At 42.5% G+C, this 21,315-nt stretch overlaps 1 protein-coding gene across 1 annotated transcript in view; it reads right to left on the minus strand.

Moving 5' to 3' along the window:
- Nucleotides 1-1,111: 1,111 nt before the first annotated feature.
- The window catches only part of AMFR (autocrine motility factor receptor), a 46,215-nt gene continuing 26,011 nt past the window's right edge, over nt 1,112-21,315 (minus strand). The window contains exons 9-14 of the mRNA XM_070952929.1: nt 19,562-19,752; nt 17,744-17,847; nt 12,549-12,683; nt 8,529-8,612; nt 6,608-6,795; nt 1,112-3,067 (exon numbers count right to left, since the gene is read on the minus strand). Coding sequence (XP_070809030.1) covers nt 2,923-3,067; nt 6,608-6,795; nt 8,529-8,612; nt 12,549-12,683; nt 17,744-17,847; nt 19,562-19,752 — 847 coding nt within the window. The 3' untranslated portion in view covers nt 1,112-2,922. The remainder of the gene's footprint in view (nt 3,068-6,607; nt 6,796-8,528; nt 8,613-12,548; nt 12,684-17,743; nt 17,848-19,561; nt 19,753-21,315) is intronic.

Consider the following 21,315-nt stretch of genomic DNA (forward strand, 5'->3'; position numbering starts at 1 on the left):
TAATCCTACTTGTCTTGCCTAAGGGTATTCAGATCGTGCTTTTAACTGGATGGCTTTCACTTCTGCTTAATAAAAGAATCCTCTTGAACAACCACGTTTCAAGAGTTCTTACTTTCTTAAATTGGAAGGAGAGGCGATCCTTACAGACATAATGAGAGGCCACCCTAGTTTTAGGAGGTCAAAGGTCACCCAAGGTGGGCTAATGATGACCGTCAACATGATGGGACAATGCTACATGAAGATTGCGGGGCGGGGGGGGGGTGGAAATCAACATACAGGTAGTCTTTGACTTGCAACAGTTCGTTTAGTGACCCTTCAAAATTATAATGGCACTGAAAAATGTGATTTATGACCGTCTTCCAGCATTCCCTATGATCATGTGATCAAAATTCAGATGCTTGGAAACTGGCATGTATTCATGACAGTTGCAGTGTTCCCAGGATCACGGGATCCCTTTCATTGACCTTCTGCTCAGGAAATTCAATGCGGAAGCCAGATTCACTTAACCACCGGGTTACTCTGCTTATCAACTGCAAGTGATTTGCTTTAACAACTGTGGCAAGAAAGGTCTTAAAAGTGGGGTAAAACTCACTTAAATGTCTCACTTAACAATAGAAATGTCGGGCTCAGCTGTGGTCGTAAGCCGAGGACCAGCTGTCATTGACACTGAACTGCTCCGCTGCTTTATATGATGTGGAAATGCCACCACATCAAAATAGAAACTTCAGAACGATGCTTCGCTTTCAGCAAAGAACTAAAACTCTCAGCAGGGACAACCTGCACAAACTTTGCAACCGAAGGTTCACACCAGGGGTGGGTTCTACTTACCTTTATTACCGGTTTGTAACGGGATCACACACACGCGAGCTAAGCTACTGCACATGCGCAGAAGCTTCTGCACATGCGCAGATCGCCAATGACGACATCTGGGGCAGTGGGCGGAGCCTCCTGCCGGTTTTACTACCGGTTCTTGCGAACCGGACTGAACCGGGGGCAACCCACCACTGGTTCACACACTCACCTGTAGAGCTCAGAAGTTTTCCTGAGGTGAAACTGATCGGTAGGAAGCCAGGGTGAAGGGAAAGGGACACTGAAAAAAATCACTGAAACCTTTCCAACACTGATCGAGAGGTTTTTATTTTTCCTTTTTTAAAACAATAAAAACAAAAAAGCCGAGTTCTGAGCAAAATTGAACCACAAAAGAGTCTGTATTTTTTTTTCCCCCCTCCAAAGTTTAAACAAGCGTTGAAAAGTAAGGCTTTGCAAAGGGTATATCGAAATAAATTATCTTCACTTAAACACTGTCCGGTTTTTCTTATACGGTATTCACCTTTAAACGTCTTAAAAACCTAGCAGTGAAATAAATTCTGTTTTGTTTCTGTTTTTTTTTCCCCCCCATTAATACTGGGCTCCTTCTGGATACGGGGGATACTCCTGAAACACTTAAAAATATGCTTGCCTTGCCTTGTAAACATATTTACGGAGCCAAAAACCTAAGAAGCTTCCGACAGAGTTACTAGCAATTTAAGGATTTGAGAACTTCTGGAACATACCTAACTACGTATCAAATAGCCCTCGAGTCTTTTAAACCTGCACATCTTATCAAGCTAACGTTTATTGCAAAATGTACATTTAAAAAAATAGATTTTTTGCGTGCTGCCCCGCCTGTCATATGAAAATGCCATCTTCTGAATGTCGGGGGGTGGGGGTAGGGAGGGGGGTTTCTCTGCAATTTACTTCCAAGTTGAATTCTCTTCATTTTGCCCTGCTTGCTTTACTGAAATGCTGCGCTAAAAAAGCAACTTACAGCATCCTTGTGGCTGGGTATTCTAACGCTAGCCGCAGTTAAAACTGAATTTTCTCGCCAGCCTCTCGGGGGGGGGGGGGGGAGGAAGCAACCCAGAGACAATCAGAACTTTCCATATGAGGAATGGGATGGGGGGGTGGGGGAGTTTGAACGTCTGGCTTTGAGTCGCTTGGAAACTGCAGCAAAACTTTTGCTGCGATGCAACTCCTGCAGATTAACATGCACTGCTTCCCTGCCCCAAACTGTAGAAATGTCACCTTTACCCAAATGATGCTACATACGTTTGGGATGGAAAAAAACCAGCAGCATGTTTGCTTACAGAAGGGAGGAGGAGGAGGAGAGGAGAAGGAGAAGAGGAGGAGGAGAAGGAGAGGAGGAGGAGGAAAAGGAGAAGGGGAGGAGAGGAGAGGAGGAGGAGGAGAGGAGGAGAAGGAGAAGAGGTGGAGGAGGAGGAGAGGAGGAGGAGAAGGAGAAGAGGAGGAGGAGGAGGAGAGGAGGAGGAGAAAGAGAAGGAGAAGAGGAGGAGAAAGAGAAGGAGAGGAGGAGGAGGAGGAGAAGGAGAAGAGCAGGAGGATGGAACGACAATTTATTTTTTTAAAAAAATAACCCTTCACTTCTTACTTATTCTACTCCTCCTCAAAAGACCTTCACGGGGAAGTCATTATCGGCAAGGGACTGTCACTCACACTGTCCACAAACATGCAGCCCTCTCGTTTCTCCCCCTCCCCTCTCTTGCAACACACAGTAAGCTTGAAAAGTTTGGGTCACAAAGAGAGGTGGGTAGGTGTAGAAATTAGGCACCCCCTGAAAAAAAAAAAAAAGAAAAAAGAAAAAGAGAGAAAACCCCAACCTGGGAGGAAAAAAAAAATATATCAATAAACCCGAGAGAAAAGGCGAAGTGCTCAGGTCCCCAAACACTTAGGAGCGATCACATGCTTTTTTTTTTTTTTTCTCGAGAGCGGAGATGCGGTCCAACCTGATCCCTGGTCCTTTAAGAGCCATGGTTTTTTTTCTGAGTTCGCTGGGCTCCGATCCCAGCGAGAAGAGCGCGGGACGATATCGAGGTGAACGTGTGTGTGGGGGGAGTGGGGGGAAGGAACAGCGGACCAGAAGCGTTAGGACGGATGCTGTTTCTGTAACCTTCGCTCGGCGGCGGCGGCCAACATCCTGCGTCGTAAAGTGATGGAGTCGGAGGCTGCTCCTTCAGCCTGGGAGGGAAAGTCCGGCGTGGGATCATCGAAGCTTTTGTTAAGGTAGCGCCTGGAAAAACAGGAAGATCTTTTGTGACGATGACAAGTGTAAGAAGTCTGGAAACTACCACCATCAACTACTACCACCAAAGGTGGGCGTGCCCCAGAGCACGCAAATATTGGTCCAAGGTTCAAAACTGGATAGTGGAAATTATAGGATATAACATAGAGTTGAAAACAGAAATTTTTTTATTAGGAATGAAACCAGACAAAATAACTAAGGAAAAATGGTACTTGATCCTCCACATTACTACTGCAGCTAGGATACTACACACGCAAGAGTGGAAAAATGAATTAATACCCACAGAAAATAAATCTGATTTGGAAAATTCCAAATCACTGGTAGTACAGTGGTCTAAGGCACCCTGTTATTAAGCTGGTTATTAAGACCAGCTGCCTGCAATTACTGCAGGTTCGAATCTCACCAAGGCTCAAGGTTGACTCAGCCTTCCATCCTTTCTAAGGTAGGTAAAATGAGGACCCGGATTGTGGGGGCAATAAGCTGACTTTGTATAAATGTACAAAAGTATGAAGGCTGTTGCTTAGCGCATTGTAAGCCGCCCTGAGTCTCCGGAGAAGGGCGGCATAGAAATCAAATTTAAAAAAAAAAAAAATTACAGAATGCGCAGAGGCAGACCGGTTAACGAAATTACTTAGGAACCAAAAAGATTCTGATTACTACAAATGTTGAAATTCATGGTATAATTGGGTGAAAGAAAAGAGAGGGGAAATGAAATGGATTGTATTGGTGGTATAGGCGCATGTTTGTGTACGTTAGTTGCAATAACCTTGTATGTATATATGTAAAGTATTGTATTTTTAAAAATGAAAATAAACTTTGAAAAAAAAAATTAAAAAAAAAAAGAAGTCTGGGCTTGCCAGGCATTTTGCTCTGCCGAAGAAATGTCTTTCGGAGATGCTAAATCAATTCAGGGGCAAATACAGGTAGTCCTTGACTTACGACAGTTCCCTTAGTGACCGTTCAAAGTTACGACGGCACTGAAAGAAGTGACCAGTGACCGTTTTCAGACTTACAAGTGTTGCAACATTCCCGTGGTCATTTGATCAATATTCAGATGCTTAGCAACAAGTTCTTATTTATGACCGTTGCTATGTCCCGGGGGGGGGGGGGGGCTGTGATTCCCTTTTGCGACCTTCTGTCAAGCAACGTTAATGGGGAAGCCTGATTCCCTTAACAACCAGGTTGCTAACTTAACAACTGCAGTGATTCGCTTAAGAACCGTGGCGAGAAAAGTTGTAAAGTGGAGCAAAACTCACTTTTAAAAAAATGCCTCGTGGAACAACAGAGAGGTTGGGCTCAGTTGTGGTCGTAAGCCGAGGACCACCTGTCCCAAGTCAGATTTTGCACCCCAACAATACTACACTCAAGAAATGCTGGAGAGAGCCTGTCCGAATCAGTGAACGGAATAGATTGGTGTGTTTTTAATGGCAACAGAGTTCTAATTTGCTTAATCCAACTGGTTTGGCAGCTCAATGAAGCCGAGCCATCCTGAAAGGAATTTGAACTTCTGGAATCTTCGTTAAGCCCCATGCAAACATTTTCAAGCATGGGAAAGAGGAAGGAAGTACCTGCTCTTTGGGGGAAGAAAAAAGAGGAGAGGAGGAGGGGGGAGGGAGAGGAGAGGAGAGGAGGAGAGGAGTGGAGAGGAGAGGAGAACGGGGGAGAGAAGAGAGTGGAGAGGAGAATGGAGGAGAGGAGAGAGAGGAGTGGAGAGGAGAGGAGAATGGAGGAGAGAAGAGAGTGGAGAGGAGAGGAGGAGAGGAGAGGAGAGGAGAGAGAGGAGAATGGAGGAGAGGAGAGGAGAGGAGAGGAGAGGAGAGGAGAGGAGAGGAGAGGAGAAAATAAAATAAAATAAAATAAAATAGAAGAGAAGAGAAGAGAAGAGAAGAGAAGAGAAGAGAAGAGAAGAGGAGAAAATAAAATAGAAGAGAATAAAATAGAAGAGAAGAGAAGAGAGTAGGAGAGAATAGGAGAAAATAAAATAAAATAAAATAGAAGAAGAGAAGAGAAGAGAAGAAGAGAGAGGAGAGGAGAGGAGAGGAGAGGAGAGGAGAGGAGAGGAGAGGAGAGGAGAGGAGAGGAGAGGAGAGGAGAGGAGAGGAGAGGAGAGGAGAGGAGAGGAGAGGAGTGGGACAAATCCCAAACTTTAAGATTCCAGGGATTATCTGAGACATTTGATCTAACCAGGGTGGATCAGATGAAGAAGATGGGGTACCTAATTGGACCTCATGGTTACTAACTGTGAGGACTGTTCACCACTTCGTCAAGGTCATGTCAGTGGGAAGGGGGGCCCTTACCTTCCCACCTGTGACTAGGAGCTTTCTAAATGGACTAAACTGGCTAGTTTCTAAAGCAGCCTCTGTAGCCTCTTTCAATCTCGGGGTGCTTATGTTCTTAAGATTGAGAGCAGATACAGGTGGTCCTCAACTTACAACCACTACTGAGCCCCCCCCCCCAATTTTGTTGCTAAGCGAGACAGTGGTGAAGTGAGTTTTCCTCCATTTAACAATCTTCCTGGCCACAGTTACTAAGTGAATCACTGCCGTTCTTAAGTCAGCCACACAGCTGTGGCTGTGGAATCTGGCTTCCACATGGACTTTGCTTGTCAGAAGGTCGCAAAAGAGGATCATGGAAACTGCAACTGTCATAAATAGGAAAGAGTTGCCAAGCATCTGAATTTTGATCGCATGACAACAGGGAGGCGGCAGCGGTCGTAAGTGTGAAAAACGATCCTCGGTCCCTTTTCCAGGGCTGTTGTCACTTCAAACAGTGACTAACCAAATGATTGTACGTTGAGGGCTACTTGTCATCTTGTGCTCAGCACTTACAATTCATGTTTGCACAGAGAGAAAGATGCACACGGGGTCCTCAGACACACACAAACAGGGCATCTACGGAGTTCAGAGCAGGGATTCAGCCGGTTCGGATCTGTTCTGGCGAACTGGTAGTTCCAACGATCGGCTGGCGCCGCCCACCCGCTCCCAATCTATCCTATCCTTTATTTCCTTGTTTCTAGCTTATCTGAATCTGAACGTTACAGCTGATTTCTTCACCTCAGCTCTTCTACTTACCGGGGCTGACTTAGAAGGTAAGCAGCTGAGCATTAAAAACCTCCAATTTTAGCGCTGCGTGCAAGTGCTCTAGGTGCGTGTGCGCGCAAAGCACGCGCTCACCGAACTGGTTGTTAAACCAGTTGCAGCCCACCATTGGTCCAGAGCAGTGGTGGGATTCAGAATTTTTTAGTACCGGTTCTGTGGGCATGGCGTGGTGGGCGTGGCAGGGGAAGTATACTGTAAAATCTCCATTCCCATCCCACTCCAGGGGAAGGTTACTACAAAATCCCCATTTCCTCCCAATCAGCTGGGACTTGGGAGGCAGAGAATAGATGGGGACGGGATACACTTTTCCCGAAAGGTTTCCACAATTTTGGCCACTACTGTACATCTTTGTTCCTGCACTCTCCTACAGTTAGGAGAACCACGGGACAGGAAATATCACGACTGCACACAGCTTCCTCCAGACACACACCTGCGTGCTTGTTGCAACAGGTCTTCCTTCCTCTGAACCAACATTCGCTGCCTCTCGTCTGCCGACTTGGAGAAGCGGCTGCCTCTCACTTCGAAGTCCTCTGTCTGGGCTGCTTCTGCTTCCATCATTTCATTAAACTCCGCCGTGTCTTCCAGCCTTGATCTGAGTTCAAGAGGGATCCTTTCCGTCTGCCACGCAGGACAAAAAAAAAAGGGGGGGGGGTGAGAAGAGAAACAAGGCCCATTTGCATTCGTTCATTGATTAATTTCGGTCGATACATTTATTATGGCGATCGCCACAGAGCACGAAAGGAAGAAAATTGGCAATAGTAATAAAATGCACAGAAAAGGAAAAGGGGGGGGGGGAACCTATCCTAAAAGGTTGTAAATTTGGACATCCCTGACCTGAAGTAATTGATTCAGCCAATTCCCTACAGAGAAAACTATCTCTGTATAGATAGCAATAGCACTTACTTATATACCGCTTCACAGTGCTTTACACCCCTCTCTAAGGGTTGTGGCCCGCCAGCAGAGCTGGTGGCAGACTCAGTGTCAGGTTCCGATGTCATCTCAAATAAATTGCATTCCTAAACAATTAATCTTTGCTGAAATCTTCCATTTATTGAGTACGACAAATCTGGCCCCGACTTCGTCGTAGCCGATACTAACCCTCTGACCCCAAACCCTTCCCTTTCCATTCCTCAATTCTCAGCGTCTCATTGGCCATCTTCCAAGTCAGTCTCCCCAGCTCCTGACTTCAACCCACAGGAATGTCCCCCCTCCCATCCCATCTCCTAGGGGATATTATCTACAGAGAAAATAAGTTAGGTGAAAAGTCAAGCCTCGTCTTCTCCTCTTTATGGCAGCATTAGAATGCTGACACTCAGACTGTGAGGATGTTTGGGGAGGAACATGGGCCAGTCCTGGAGTCTGGGGAAGGCTCTGATGAGGGCTCTGCGTCGGAGGCAGAGAGGGGGCCAGGGCCGTCTTGATAGTTATCAGCTGCCTTCAGAGTGAGACATCAGTGAGGCAGATGAACAGATGGAGCTTTTTCCCAGTGTGTGCATGCACAGAGTTGCCAGATGAAAGGAACAGCTAAGGAACAAGGGCCGACTCGGGAGTAAAGGCACAGGTGGATGGTGAATGGGCCCTCCAATAGGGAATAAAGAGGAGCGAAAGGGGAGTGGAGTTTGCAGGAGACAATTAGTTCGCTTAATTGGTTTGTGACTCTCCTAGACTCCTTGCCAAGCCAGATATCGGCCTGGCAGCTCTCCAAGCCAGATAAGGTCTGTGACTGTAAATTCTCCCTTGAAAGACTTTGCTGGATGTGAATGAGAAGAATTCACAGTAACTTAATAAAAAGGGGTTTTTGTCGGGACAAGGAGTCTGCTTCATGCTCTGGGGAAGCCTCGGTCAGAACACTAAGTGGTTTACAGAGTCAGCCTCTTGCCCCCAACAATCTGGGTCCTCATTTTACCCACCTCGGAAGGATGGAAGGCTGAGGGAGGGAGGGAGGAATGGAGGAAGGAAGGAAGGAAAGGAAGGAGGGAAAAAAGGAAGGAGGGAGGGCGATAGCAATAGCATTTAGACTTATATACCGCTTCACAGTGCTTTTACAGCCCTCTCTAAACGGTTTACAGAGTCAGCCTCTTGCCCCCAACAATCTGGGTCCTCATTTTACTGACCTTGGAAGGATGGGAGGCTGAGTCAACCTTGAGCCGGTCAGGATCGAACTGCTGACAGTCGGCTGAGCCTGCAATACTGCATTCTAATCACTATGCCACCACAGCTCTTTATTATTTTATTTAATTATTTATTTATTTATTTATTTATTTATTTATTATATTTCTATAATATACTTATATATAATTAATATATATATATAAATATAATATAATTATGCCCTTCCTTTGTCACATTACCTCCATTTCCTCCTCAGCATCTTCTTGATCGGTATTCTGTCTTTCTACAGGACTGTTCAATGCTGGTCGGATACTGTCAGAACGCTGTGCATGTTTTTTAAAAAAAATTAAGAATTAACTGATACGGAAAATATTGAAACTTCCTTTTTTGTAAGCGCTTTAAATTGTATTATGGATTCTGCTGAAGCTCCCATTTCAAGACCATGGGTCATACCGACTGATTTTTTTTTTAAATTCAAATTTTATTAGCTTATCAGAATAGAAAACACAAAGAAAAATGAAAATAATAGGAAACTGGGGGCAGAAAAAGGGAAAGAAGAGGCAGTGTAGGGAAAAAGGAAAACAAAAACATTTGACTTCCAACTCTTTTCAGCAGAGTATAAGATAATAAACGTTACACAGCCTCAAATTTTTGCTTTTACACAGTAATATATACTAGCCATTTCTATAAGAACAAACCTATTTAATCAGCAAAAAACCAAATCTGTTTCATTTTTTTTCCATCTCAAGCACAAAATCCAGAAGTGGTTTCCCAGTGAAAACAAAATTAGATATATTCTTGACTTTAAATAAAGCATCTCTAATTTTTTCCTTGTTCTGGGAAGTAATACGTATTTGTTTTTTCATTTATTAATCTGTATAAACTATAAAGTATAGTTTATAAAGATTAATAAGTCATTTATAACTCTAACCCTAACCCTCCTTCTTCCTCTATCATCTATCTATCTATCTATCTATCTATCTATCTATCTATCTATCATCTATCTATCTATCTATCTATCTATCTATCTATCTATCTATCTATCTATCTTTGTCTATTATCTATATCTATCTATCATCTGTATCTATCATATCTATCTATCATCTATCTATATCTAGCATCTATATCTATCTATCATCTATCTATCTATCTATCTATCTATCTTTGTCTATTATCTATATCTATCTATCATTGTATCTATCATCTATCATCATCTATCTATCTCTAACATCTATATCTATCATCTATCTATCTATCTATCTATCTATCTATCTATCTATATATCTTTGTCTATTATCTATATCTATCATCTGTTGTCTATCATCTACATCTATCATCTATCTATCTCTAGCTTCTATATCTATTTATTTATCTATCTATCTAGCATGTCGATAGATCATCTCTCTCTCTCTCTCTCTCTCTCTCTCTCTCTCTCTCTCTCTCTCTCTCTCTATATATATATATATATATATATATATATATATATATATCATCTACCTACCTGTCTGTCTGTCTGTCTATCATCTATCTATCTATCTATCTATCTATCTATCTATCTATCTATCTATCTATCTATCTATCATCTATCTATCTATCTTTGTCTATTATCTATATCTGTCTACCTATCTATCTACTTATCTATAATCTATTTATCTCTATGTCTATTATCTATATCTATCTATCATCTGTATCTATCATCTATCTATCATCTATATCTATCATCTATCTATTTATCTATTTATCTATCTATCTATCTACCTATCTATCCATCTATCTACCTATCTATAATATCTATCTATCTATCTATCTATCTATCTATCTATCTATCTATCTATCTATCTATCTATCTATCTTGTCTGTCTGTCTGTCTGTCTGTCTGTCTGTCTGTCTGTCTGTCTATCTATCTATTTATCTATCTTATGTATAATTCAGGAATACTGTGTGCATTCTGCATCATAAATATTTTGAAAAATTAGCTGAATGGAAACTGCACCCTCTGAATTCCCAGAATTCCTTTTGTAAGGATTGTTCAGAAGTCCATGGAAGGTCTTTAAAAGCCTGTGTGGCCTTTACCAAGTAGACCAGACAAGAAACCAGGCGAATTAATGCTACTTTATTGTAAGGCTACATTCATTCATATATCCTTCTCCATTCGGACTCAGGGCGGTGAAGAGCCAAAAATAAAACATTAACAGAAGCCTGCAAGTCTGAAAGTACTAATCTCCCCCTGTCTCTTTTAGAGCCTGAGAAACTGGCCAAGGTCCGTTCAGAGCCTCTTGCTCCATCCACTATCCAGCTGCGGGCTATGCCATCTGACCGTTTCCTAGGCAGCATCTCTTTGCCCCACCTCCTAACGTCTTTCCCACATGCCATTACATTATGTCACAACTCTACGGTAGCTTCTTAGGTGGTTATTACACACCTCTATCAGCCAGTTAAACAAGTTAAAACAAATAAGACACATGGACGCATCAACACTTGAAGAAATCAATCCACAGAATCATCTTCCTTTGAAAAGAATATCTGGCAGTTATCTGATGGTTTTGTTTCCTGTGTCTTTTGGACAACAAATGTATTGCCTTAAAGCTTCAACATTATAAAATCTATTTTATGTCCTTGACAATGGGAAATAATCAGGGGAGAGGGTTTTTGGCAAGGCCTTCTCCACTGTAGAATCATCTGAAAAGTAATTTGCATGCTACTCCAAAAACCCAACCCTTTGTTCTTTTAATGAGAGCCAACAGCGTTCAGTCGCTTAGGTGGAGCAGAAAAGACTCCACACAACTCATCCCAGGTTTGACAAAACTCTACCACACAAAACAACTCCAAATGGGTGGAGTAGACCACACGGGCTTTTAAAGGATTCCCGTGGGCTTCTGAACAACCCTTACAAAAGAACTGGGAATTCACAGGGTGCAGTTTTAATCCAGCTAATTTTTCAAAATATCTATGGTGTAGAATGCACACAGTATTCCTGAATTATATATATATTGTATTTTGAGAGGGAGAGAAAGAGAAGAGTGGATTAGATAGATTAGATAAAATAGGTAGATTAAATAGATGAGGGGGGGTGATAGAGATGGATGATAGATACTAGATGGATGGATGGATAGGAAGGAAGGAAGGAAGGAAGGAAGGAAGGAAGGAAGGAAGGAAGGAAGGAAGGAAAGAAAGAAAGAAAGAAAGAAAGAAAGAAAGAAAGAAAGAAAGAAAGAAAGAAAGAAAGAAAGAAAGAAAGAAAGAAGAAAAAAGAAAAAAAGAAAAAAGAAGGAAGGAAGGAAGGAAGGAAGGAAGGAAGGAAGGAAGGAAGGAAGGAAGGAAGGAAAGAAGGAAGGAAATTAGGAGAGAAAGAAAGAGAAGAGTAGATTAGATTAGATGGATTAGATAAAGGTAAAGGTTCCCTTCGCACATACGTGCTAGTCGTTCCTGACTCTAGGGGGCGGTGCTCATCACCGTTTCAAAGCCGAAGAGCCAGCGCGGTCTGAAGACGTCTCCGTGGTCATGTGGCCGGCATGACTCAACACCAAAGGCGCACAGAACGCTGTTACCTTCCCATCAAAGGTGGCCCCTATTTTTCTTCTTGCATTTTTTATGTGCTTTCGAACTGCTAGGTTGGCAGAAGCTGGGACAAGTCACGGGAGCTCACCCCGTTACATGGCACTAGGGATTCGAACCGCTGAACTGCCGGCCTTTCATCAACAAGCTCAGCATCTTAGCCACTGAGTCACCGCGTCCCCTGGGATGGATTAGGTGGATGGATGGATGGATGGATGGATGGATGGAGAGAGAGAGAGATACAGACAGACAGACAGATGATACGGGACAAAGAGAGAGAGAGATGGATGAAAGAGATAGATGATAAATAGATGATAGATAGATAGATAGATAGATAGATAGATAGATAGATAGATAGATAGATTAGAGATAGAGACAGATAGATAGAGAGAGAAATAGAGATAGATAGATAGATAGATAGATAGATAGATAGATAGAGACAGAGAGAGAGAGATGGATGAAAGAGATAGATGATAAATAGATGATAGATAGAAAGATAGATAGATTAGAGATAGAGATAGATAGATAGATAGATAGATAGATAGATAGATAGATAGATAGATAGATAGATGGATGGACATTGATATATGGGTGGATGGATAGGCAGGCAGGCAGGCAGACAGACAGACAGACGAGAGGGAGGGAAGGAGGGAGGGAGAACACAAGTATCTAGCCCAGTTTAGGGTCTATTGTCTTGGACCCACCTGTGTTGGGAAAGGCACCTGGATGCGTCCCTCTAAAATATTGTCCGTTGTTATTTCTACCGAGCGTGTCAGCTGCAGGTCCTGGAGAATGAGGTGGTAAGGAACCTGGGGGAACATCTCCTGGATTTGATGGGCCTAGGAGAACCATGCCAAAATGCATATTGCTCAGCAATTAAACCAGCTACAAAATCTCCAACCATCCAGATTGGCATATTTTTTTTAAAAAAACAAATAGAAATGTAAGTTGAGCATATTAAAAAAAAACACACACACGCAGGGGAAACATGGGCACTTTTGGGCGAAGAAGCAGCATGAATTTTGAGTGGTGGTCTGAGGCCTCTCTGAAACACAGCAAGGGCCTGGAGGAACAACCATGCATTACGTAAGATGGTAGTTCCTAGAAATATTTTCTCTATAGGTAGTCCTCGACTTACAACAGTTCTGTTGTGGCCCGTACGTGACCTGTGCAGCTAGTAGCTGATTCCGACAGCGAGGAGGCTGGTGTGGGGCTGCACCAGCAGCCTCTGCAGCTGGTGCTCGAGTCAATCAGTGAGGAGGCTGGAGAAGATGTGGTGCCAGAGGTGGGGATTCAGCCAGGGCCTTCAGAACCTCCAGAAGCTCCCATAAGTGAAGAGGACGAAGAGGAGGAGCCTCTTCTCGATTTACGGGCATGCAGAGCTGCCGAAAGGCAGGAGTGGCTCCTCAGGAGGAGGTCTCCTCGAGAGTAAGGCTTGGGGCTAATTGGCCACTCCCTTAGCCTATTTAAGGACGGACGACGACTGAGGCAATTTGCAGGGAACAACTTCGTTCACTCTCCTTCGCGTCTGGATCTTAGTTCTTTGCAAATTGCTTCTGGGCTTTCTGCCAATCATAGTAAGATTACGATTATTTATTCTTTGGATTCTTGTAGGCTGTTAAGAAAGTTAATTAACAGCCTTTGTTTGAAAAAGAATGATTTAATTTAGTAAACTAAGGTTTGTACAGACTTTGTGTGTGCTGCGTTCTTTGGGTCCGTAGCTGGGGCAGAACAAGTTCATTTAGTGACCGTCCAAGGTTACAACGGCACTGGAAAAAATGACTGATGACATTTCTCTTCACCCTTATGACCGTAGCCACATCACTACAATCGTGTGTTCATACTTATGACGGTTGCAGTGTCCCGGGGTCATGTGATCAACTTCTGTGACAAGCAAAGTCAATGGGGAAGCCAGATTCACTTAACAACCGATTGCTAACTTAACAACTGCACTGATTCACTTAACGACTGTGCCAAGAAAGATTACAAAATGGGGCAAAACTGTCTCATTTAGCAACAGAAATGTTGGCCTCAATTGCGGTCGATAAGTCCAGGACTACCTGTATTTGGCCCAATATTTCTCAATCTCAGCCACTTTCGGGTCTGTGGACTACAACTCCCAGAATTCCCACAGCCAGGAGGCAAATCATTTGCCGCCAATCATTTATTCTAAAGCAGTGTGTCAAGATTGAAAAGATTTACTTCTTCTAAGCTTCTATCGCTTTTCATCTTGCCAGGAGGAGGGAGGGGAGAAAATGGAATGCTAAGCTTTCATCTTTGGACTGTGAGAACCAAGGTCACTGCTGTAGGTGTTAGACAAAGACATGACCGTTCCCATAACAAAAGGAAATCTTAAAATTGGACCGTGTGAACACTCAGGGATGGAGAGAAAGGGAATCTATTGTTTAACTAAGTGAGCTTTTGCACGGAAAAACCAGAGCTGGTTTTGCTTCTGCAGTTCTGAGATGGTGTATCCAATAAAGTTATATTTTTGGAACTTCCGGTCTGGTTTCCGCTGCCGCCAGACAGTCCTTTGAGACCGCCAGCCCCGATGCCTGTAAAGAGCCGCCTTTACACGGCGGCTCGAAAAACTCCATTTCCTGATGGAAATGTGAGTCAGAGCAGGCGAGGGCAGGTAGAGCCCTCTGTGAAGTCCCCAGAGTTTTTTTTTAACTCTTGAGAACGAGCAGGTTGTGGCTCCCTATTCCCGCTCGCCGCCGCTCCAGGCATCGGGAGAACTCTGCCTTTTTGCAGAGCTAGGTGCTGGAACCGGATCAATCAACGAACCTAACAGATGGATTAATTAAAAAAGATGAGACTTGGACCTGGGACCCTAAATTGCAAGTATCCTTAATGAATTTATAAGTATTTTAGAGTGAAGGAGAAAAAAATTTTAAAATGGCGACTGCTGAGGCTTGGGAAGTAGAAGAAAGCCGAAAGTGAGAGTCCTTCCGTAACAGCTACAAAGTAGCGGAATAAATAGTGCTGGTTACAATTTGGAAGAAAAATAGTTATTTTAAGTTCCTTTTTTCTTGGAGATGTGTACTTGATCTTGTTTGGGGAAAAGTTTTCTTTTTTTAAAAAAAGAGTTTGTTGGCAGGATGGCGTTAAAACTTATAAAGCCTGACAGACAAGCAGTGGGGGGGTGCTCCCCTATCCACAATTATCTGAACAAGCTCTGAGCCTACAGACTTTGCAGAATGGTTTTAATTTAAAAGAATTTCTTCAGGAGGAAATGGCAAAATATCATGAGACTGTGAACCAGAAATTTGAAAAATTAAGGCAGGAAATTAAAGAAATGATACAACTAAAGTATGATAATCTGCAACGAAAGATTGTAACAGTGACTAATGCTTTTTCAGAAGTTGTTATAAAGATGGATACAAATATCAAATTATTAGAGTCTAAAATGGAGGAAGTTGATGATAAGATTTATAATTTGGACAATAAAATACAAAGAATTGAAAATGATTTGATAAATATTCAAGACAATAGTTTAGAAGTAAAGTATAAAAAGGAAGCTGGTCACGAGACTTACAATGCAGAAGATATAAAGCAAGGGATTGAAAGAGAAGTTGTAATGATGCAATACAGGCTCACAGAATTTGCGATCAGAATGAGAGGGTTACAGGAAAATAACAGAGATGATCTAAGAAAAATATCCGCTCAAGTTCTGGCTGGGATTTTAAAGGTTCATCCTGAGGAGGTATCTTGTAAAATTGACAAGGCCTATAGAGTAAATTCTTGGATTGCAAAGCAAAGGCAACTGCCTAGAGATGTGGTGATTTACTTTACAGATAAAGAAATAAGAAATGATATTGTGCAAAAATCCTTTAATTCTACTCCACAACTGTATGGGAGAAAAATCTGGATATATAAAGAATTGCCGCCTAAGATGTTAAAAGATAGAAAGAAACTTGAACTTTTGGTGACTGAGCTAAAAAAACAAAATATTTTATTCAGGTGGGATGTTCCAGTGGGTATAATATTGAGATATCAAGGAGAAAGATATCAGTTAAATACTGTTGAAAAAGCGGAAGAATTTTACTACAAGGTCCTTAAAAAGCAAAATCAACAAGAGATAGAAATTCAAGAAAAGCAGAAGGAGATGGAAGTAATGAAGAAACAACAAGTTACAGAGGTTTCTACAGATGAGCCTCTTTTGGATTCTCTTTCAGAGGTCTCAGCTGGACTATTTAATACAAGAGAGGCAGTTCCGGATTCTAATGTAACGACTTATCAAGTCACAAACCAGCATGGAAATCAATCAGTTGACATACAATTTATAGAACCAGAAAGATTTAAGCCACAAAAGCAAAACCAACAAGATCAAGTTATAGATCAGCATGAAAACCAAATAGTCGATATACAATCTACAGAAAGGAATTCAGGATGGAGATCCAACCCACAAAAAGTCAAGAAAAGAAGAAGCAGGTCTCACAAAAACAAAAACTTTTAAACTAAACAACAGTGTAATACCAGTTATTTAAGAGATGATTGAATATATGAAAAGATAATTGGCAAAGTATTGGTTTATTTTATCCTGAGGAGAGTGACAGACCTCTGCAGTACTGAACTTTTGGGATGTGAAAAGGGCCTTAAATTGAGTGGATTGGAACTATCTTTTTTTTTTTGATTCTTTGATAAATATACTACGTTTATGCTGAGCTACAAGGCAAGAGAGTTATGGGATTGGGGCACACAGAAGATCTGGTTGTTACCCTATTACGGTGGTTGGAATTAATAATTTGGATAAAAGACATCTCTACAGACATTATATGGAATACAAATATAAAGTCACTCGGGTGGTTGTTGTTTTTTTTTTATATGAAGATATTTGCTATTGATGGGGGCAGATGGTAATTGAAGATACCGAAAATACTGTTGGAATTAGGATGTGATGTTACCCTAACATGGGTGATGGAGTTTCCATCTGAAAGACATTACAGAAGATATTATATGGATTACAAGCTTAAAGTCTTTTTAAGAGGATTTTATTTATATAAGGGAATATTTTTTAGTGGAGTGGGCAGAAGAATAAAGATATTAAGATTTATTAAGTATGGTAGTCTTGTAGGAAAGTGGGTGGAGACAGGTTAGGTTATTGATTGTTTAGTTTAAAAAAAGGGATACTATGTTTAGATATGAATATATGTAAAAGATTTGAGTTAAGAGAAATAACGATGGGGGTGAAGGAAATGGGTAGACTATGAACTGAATAAATGTTAAATTAGGATTTATTATATAGTTTTATAGTGGAAGTTATATAGTTGCTTTGAAATGTTATATTAATATACATAAAAGATTTGACTTAAGAGATATATGTACGGGGGGTAGATAAAGGGTAGATTATGAGCAGAAATCGCTAAATTGGGAGATATAATAATATTATTATGTTAAATTAGGAGTTATTATATAATGTTATAGTAGAATGTCACTTTGAAATGTATAGTATAAGGGGGATATGATAATTTTATTAGAAAGAAAGGGTCAGTATATGGGGATGGAGTAAGTGGATGGTAAAGTATTATATAATCTGTTATGAATTTGGGTTTTATTATGAAGAAGTCACAGGGGGAGGGGAGGGGGAGGGGGGTTAGGGAGGATGGAGGGGAAAAAAGGGGGAAAAATTTGTATTTGAAAAACTTTTTCAATAAAAAAAAATAAAAATAAAAATAAAGTTATATTTTTGGGAATTCAAAGATCCCGAGGGTGTTTACTTCTTTTGGGTTCACTACTTGGGACTGTTGACACAGTAGACTGTAGTTTGTAAATGTTTATGCTATAAGAGAGGGTTTGGTTAAGCTTTGCAGCCCCCCAAAACGGATGATGCTACCAAAATCATTTCTTTACACCAACAATAGCGTCCAAAATATAAACTTGGGGGGGGGGGGCTCACCATGGCATTGAGCTGAGAGTTGCTGGCCTGAGCGATCCCAAGGAGGTTGGTGGTGTGCATCACCTCGACCGAAAAGCTCGGGAGCCAGCTAGCAATGCGAGACCCTGGAGGAGGAGAAATCAGAAAATCTCTGAGGGACCCTTCCCATTCATTGTCCTATGTCCGTGATGGCAAACCTGTGGCACGCAGAGCCATATCTGTGGGCATGCGAGCATTGCCCTAGCTCAACTCCGGCGCACATGCGTGTGGCAGCCAGCTAATTTTCTGGCCTTCTGGGCCCACCGGAAGTCAGGAAACGGGCCGTTTCCAGCCTCTGGAGGGCCTCCGGTGGGCTTGGGAAGGCCGTTTTCGCCCTCCCCAGGCTCCAAAAAAGCCTCTGGAGCCTGGGGAGGGCAAAAAACAGGCCTACTGGGCCCACCGTGCCAGCGCGTGCCAAAAGCGTGGGGAGCGTGGGGGGGTTGCACACGCAGGCGCGGGGCGCATTGAATTATGGGTGTGGGCACGTGTGCACATGACAGCCCTCCCCCCCTCCGCACTCCCCCTGCTTTTGGCACGCGATGGCAAAAAGGTTAGCTATCACTCCTATGTTTTCCACATAACTTCATGTATGGAGGGCCAACATTTATTAAGGTAAAGCCCAGTTGACGTTCAAGAAATTTAATGTAAAACAAACGGTTGTTCCCAACTCTGTTGAGCTTTAGAAAGTCTGTCAAGGTCTCGCCATCTCCCCAGTATTACAGGTATGAACCATGAGAATACTTATATCATAAATGGCCCTGTCCTCTGGAATATTCTCTCGTCAGAGGTGAGATCCCGCCCCTCCCCCCCCAGCCTTCCAGAAGAATCTGGCTCTTCCACTTGGCCTGGGCCTCTGACGGAGTCCCACTACATTAGGGCTGGCTGACGGAAGAGAGAAATTTCTCAGGCACTCAGGCTGCTGCCTGTCATCTTGGTTTTTAATTTTAATTTTTAGGTTTTTATTGTGATTTTGTTTTTAAATAAAGTTACATCCGAAGCCACCTTATTAGTAAGATGCAAAATTCGAGGGAGGGAGGGAGGGAGGGAGGGAGGGAGGGAAGGAAGGAAGGAAGGAAGGAAGGAAGGAAGGAAGGAAGGAAGGAAGGAAGGAAGGAAGGAATAGTGGGAGGGAGGGGAAAAAGATGGATGAATGGAAAAGAGAAGTAGGGAAAAAGGATGGATGGATGGAGGAAGGGAGGGAGGAAGGAATGGAGGAAGAAAGGAAGGAGAGGGAATAGTGGGAGGGAGGGAAAAAAGATGGATGAATGGAAAAAGAGAAGTAGGGAAAAAGAATGGGTGGATGGAAAAAGGGAGGGAGGGAAGGAGGGAGGGAGGGAGGGAGGAAGGAAGGAAGGAAGGAAGGAAGGAAGGAAGGAAGGAAGGAAGGAAGGAAGGAAGGAAGGATGGCAGGCAGGAAGGCAGGCAGGCAGGCAGGCAGGCAGGCAGGAAGAAAGGAAGGAAGGAAGGATGGATATTTGTAGCTCAGGATTGAGATGAGGGGTCCTTGGTGCTCCCAGAGATTGCTTGTTTTCTTGTAGACCTTTCAGATGTTTCATTACTCAAATTGAACTGATGAGATTACCTTGTTTGGGGAAAGAAATATCTACAAGAAAACAGCCAAGCTCAGAGAGCACCAAGGACTCCTCAAATAAATAAATAAATAAATCGCATGGACCAAATATTTCTACGTCAATTCCCCACAACTCTTCACCAGACGTAAAGAGAGCAGGACCAGGCAAGTGGCTGAACCTTAATAGCGCAGATATTCCGGGCCACTGAAGATGCTTGACTTGAACTCACCGTCAAAGTGGAAGAAGTGATTGTGCTGGTTGAGATGAGGTCTTCCTTCGGCTGCTGCCACAGGGGGCAAGTTTTCATCCAGGTTCTCTCTTGGGTGATCCTCTGGAGCTTGCTGGTTGTCCGCAATATTCAGTGACATCCTACAGGTCGGGCAGGAGGTGTCTTGCTCGAGCCAGGAGCGCAGGCATGAGCTAAGAATAAAGCGAGAAATTTATATGGATTTTTATGAATAAAATGAGGACCCAGATTGTTTGGGGCAATATGCTGACTCTGTAAACCGCTTAGACAGGGCTGGAAAGCACTACGAAGCAGTATATAAGTCTAAGTGCTATTGCCCTTCCTCCCTCCCTTCTTTCCTTCCTTCCTTCTATCCATCCATCCATCCATCCATAGTTTACAGAGGTTAGAATGCAATATTGCAGGCTGACTCTGCCCACTGCCAGGAGTTCAATCAAGGTTGACTCAACCTTCCATCCTTCTGAGGTCAGTAAATGAGGGCCCAGATTGTTGGGGGAAATAGACTGACTCTGTAAACCACTTAGAGAAGGCTTTAAAGCACTCTGAAGCGGTATATAAGTCTAAGTACTATTGCTATTGCCCTTCCTTCCTTCCTTCCTTCCTTCCTTCCTTCCTTCCTTCCTCCCTCCATCCCTCCCTCCCTCCCATCCATCCATCCATCCATCCATCCATCCATCCATCCATCCAGTATTGCAGGCTGACTCTGCCCAATGCCAGCAGTTCAATCCTGACCGGCTCAAGATTGACTCAGCCTTCCATCCTTCCGAGCTGGGTAAAATGAGGATCCAGATTGTTGGAGGCAAAAGGATGACTCTGTAAACCGCTTAGAGAAGGCTGTAAAACACTGTGAAGCGGTATATAAGTCTAAGTACTATTGTTATTGCTCTTCCTTCCTTCCTTCCTTCCTTCCTTCCTTCCTTCCTTCCTTCCTTCCTTCCTTCCTTTTTCCTTCCATCCATCCATCCATCCATCCATCCATCCATCCATCCATCCATCCATGACATGCAGTGGTTAGAATGCAGCATTGCAGGCCAAATGATAAAGCAACATATAGATTTAAAACCAGAAATATTTTTGTTAGGTATACCAGAAAACTATAACAAAGGGAATATGTATTTAATATTATATGTGTTGACAGCGGCGAGAATTGTATTTGCACAATATTGGAAGAATGAGGATACTTCTACAGATGAGAATATAATTAAAAAGATATTAGACTATGCAGAGATGGATAGATTGACGCTAAAAATAAAGGACAAGGAGGAAACAGAATACTTCCTAACATGGGATGCGTTTTACCAGCGGTTAGATAACAGAAGTAGAAATTAGAAGATAAAAGATTATTACTATGTACAATAATGAATGATTATTATTATATAAAAATAAAAAAATACAATTATTATTGTAATTATTATTATTAATATTGGACTGTATAAATGTCCAATATTAGACAATGTGATGTTCACTAAGCACCTATGTTGATTAAAATAAAAAAAAAATATGAAAATATAAAAGAAGAGTTGGACTTGGACCCTTTGTGGGAACGTAACAACTCTAGGCTCATGACTTGTTTAACTCCACCCTTGGCTCTACCTATTCTTCTCCTACATCACGGGTGTCAAACTCAAGGCCCGGGGGCCGAATCCAGCCCGCAGGGTGCTTAGATCTGGCTCGCGGAGCTGCCTGGAAACAGTGTCTCTGCCAGCGAAAACGGAGCTCGGGAGGCCTGCGGGTGG

This window comes from Pituophis catenifer, unplaced genomic scaffold, assembly GCF_029215685.1.
Source record: "Pituophis catenifer annectens isolate HBS135680 unplaced genomic scaffold, rPitCat1.0.hap2 SCAF_13, whole genome shotgun sequence".
In the NCBI taxonomy this organism is placed as follows: Eukaryota; Metazoa; Chordata; class Lepidosauria; order Squamata; family Colubridae; genus Pituophis; species Pituophis catenifer.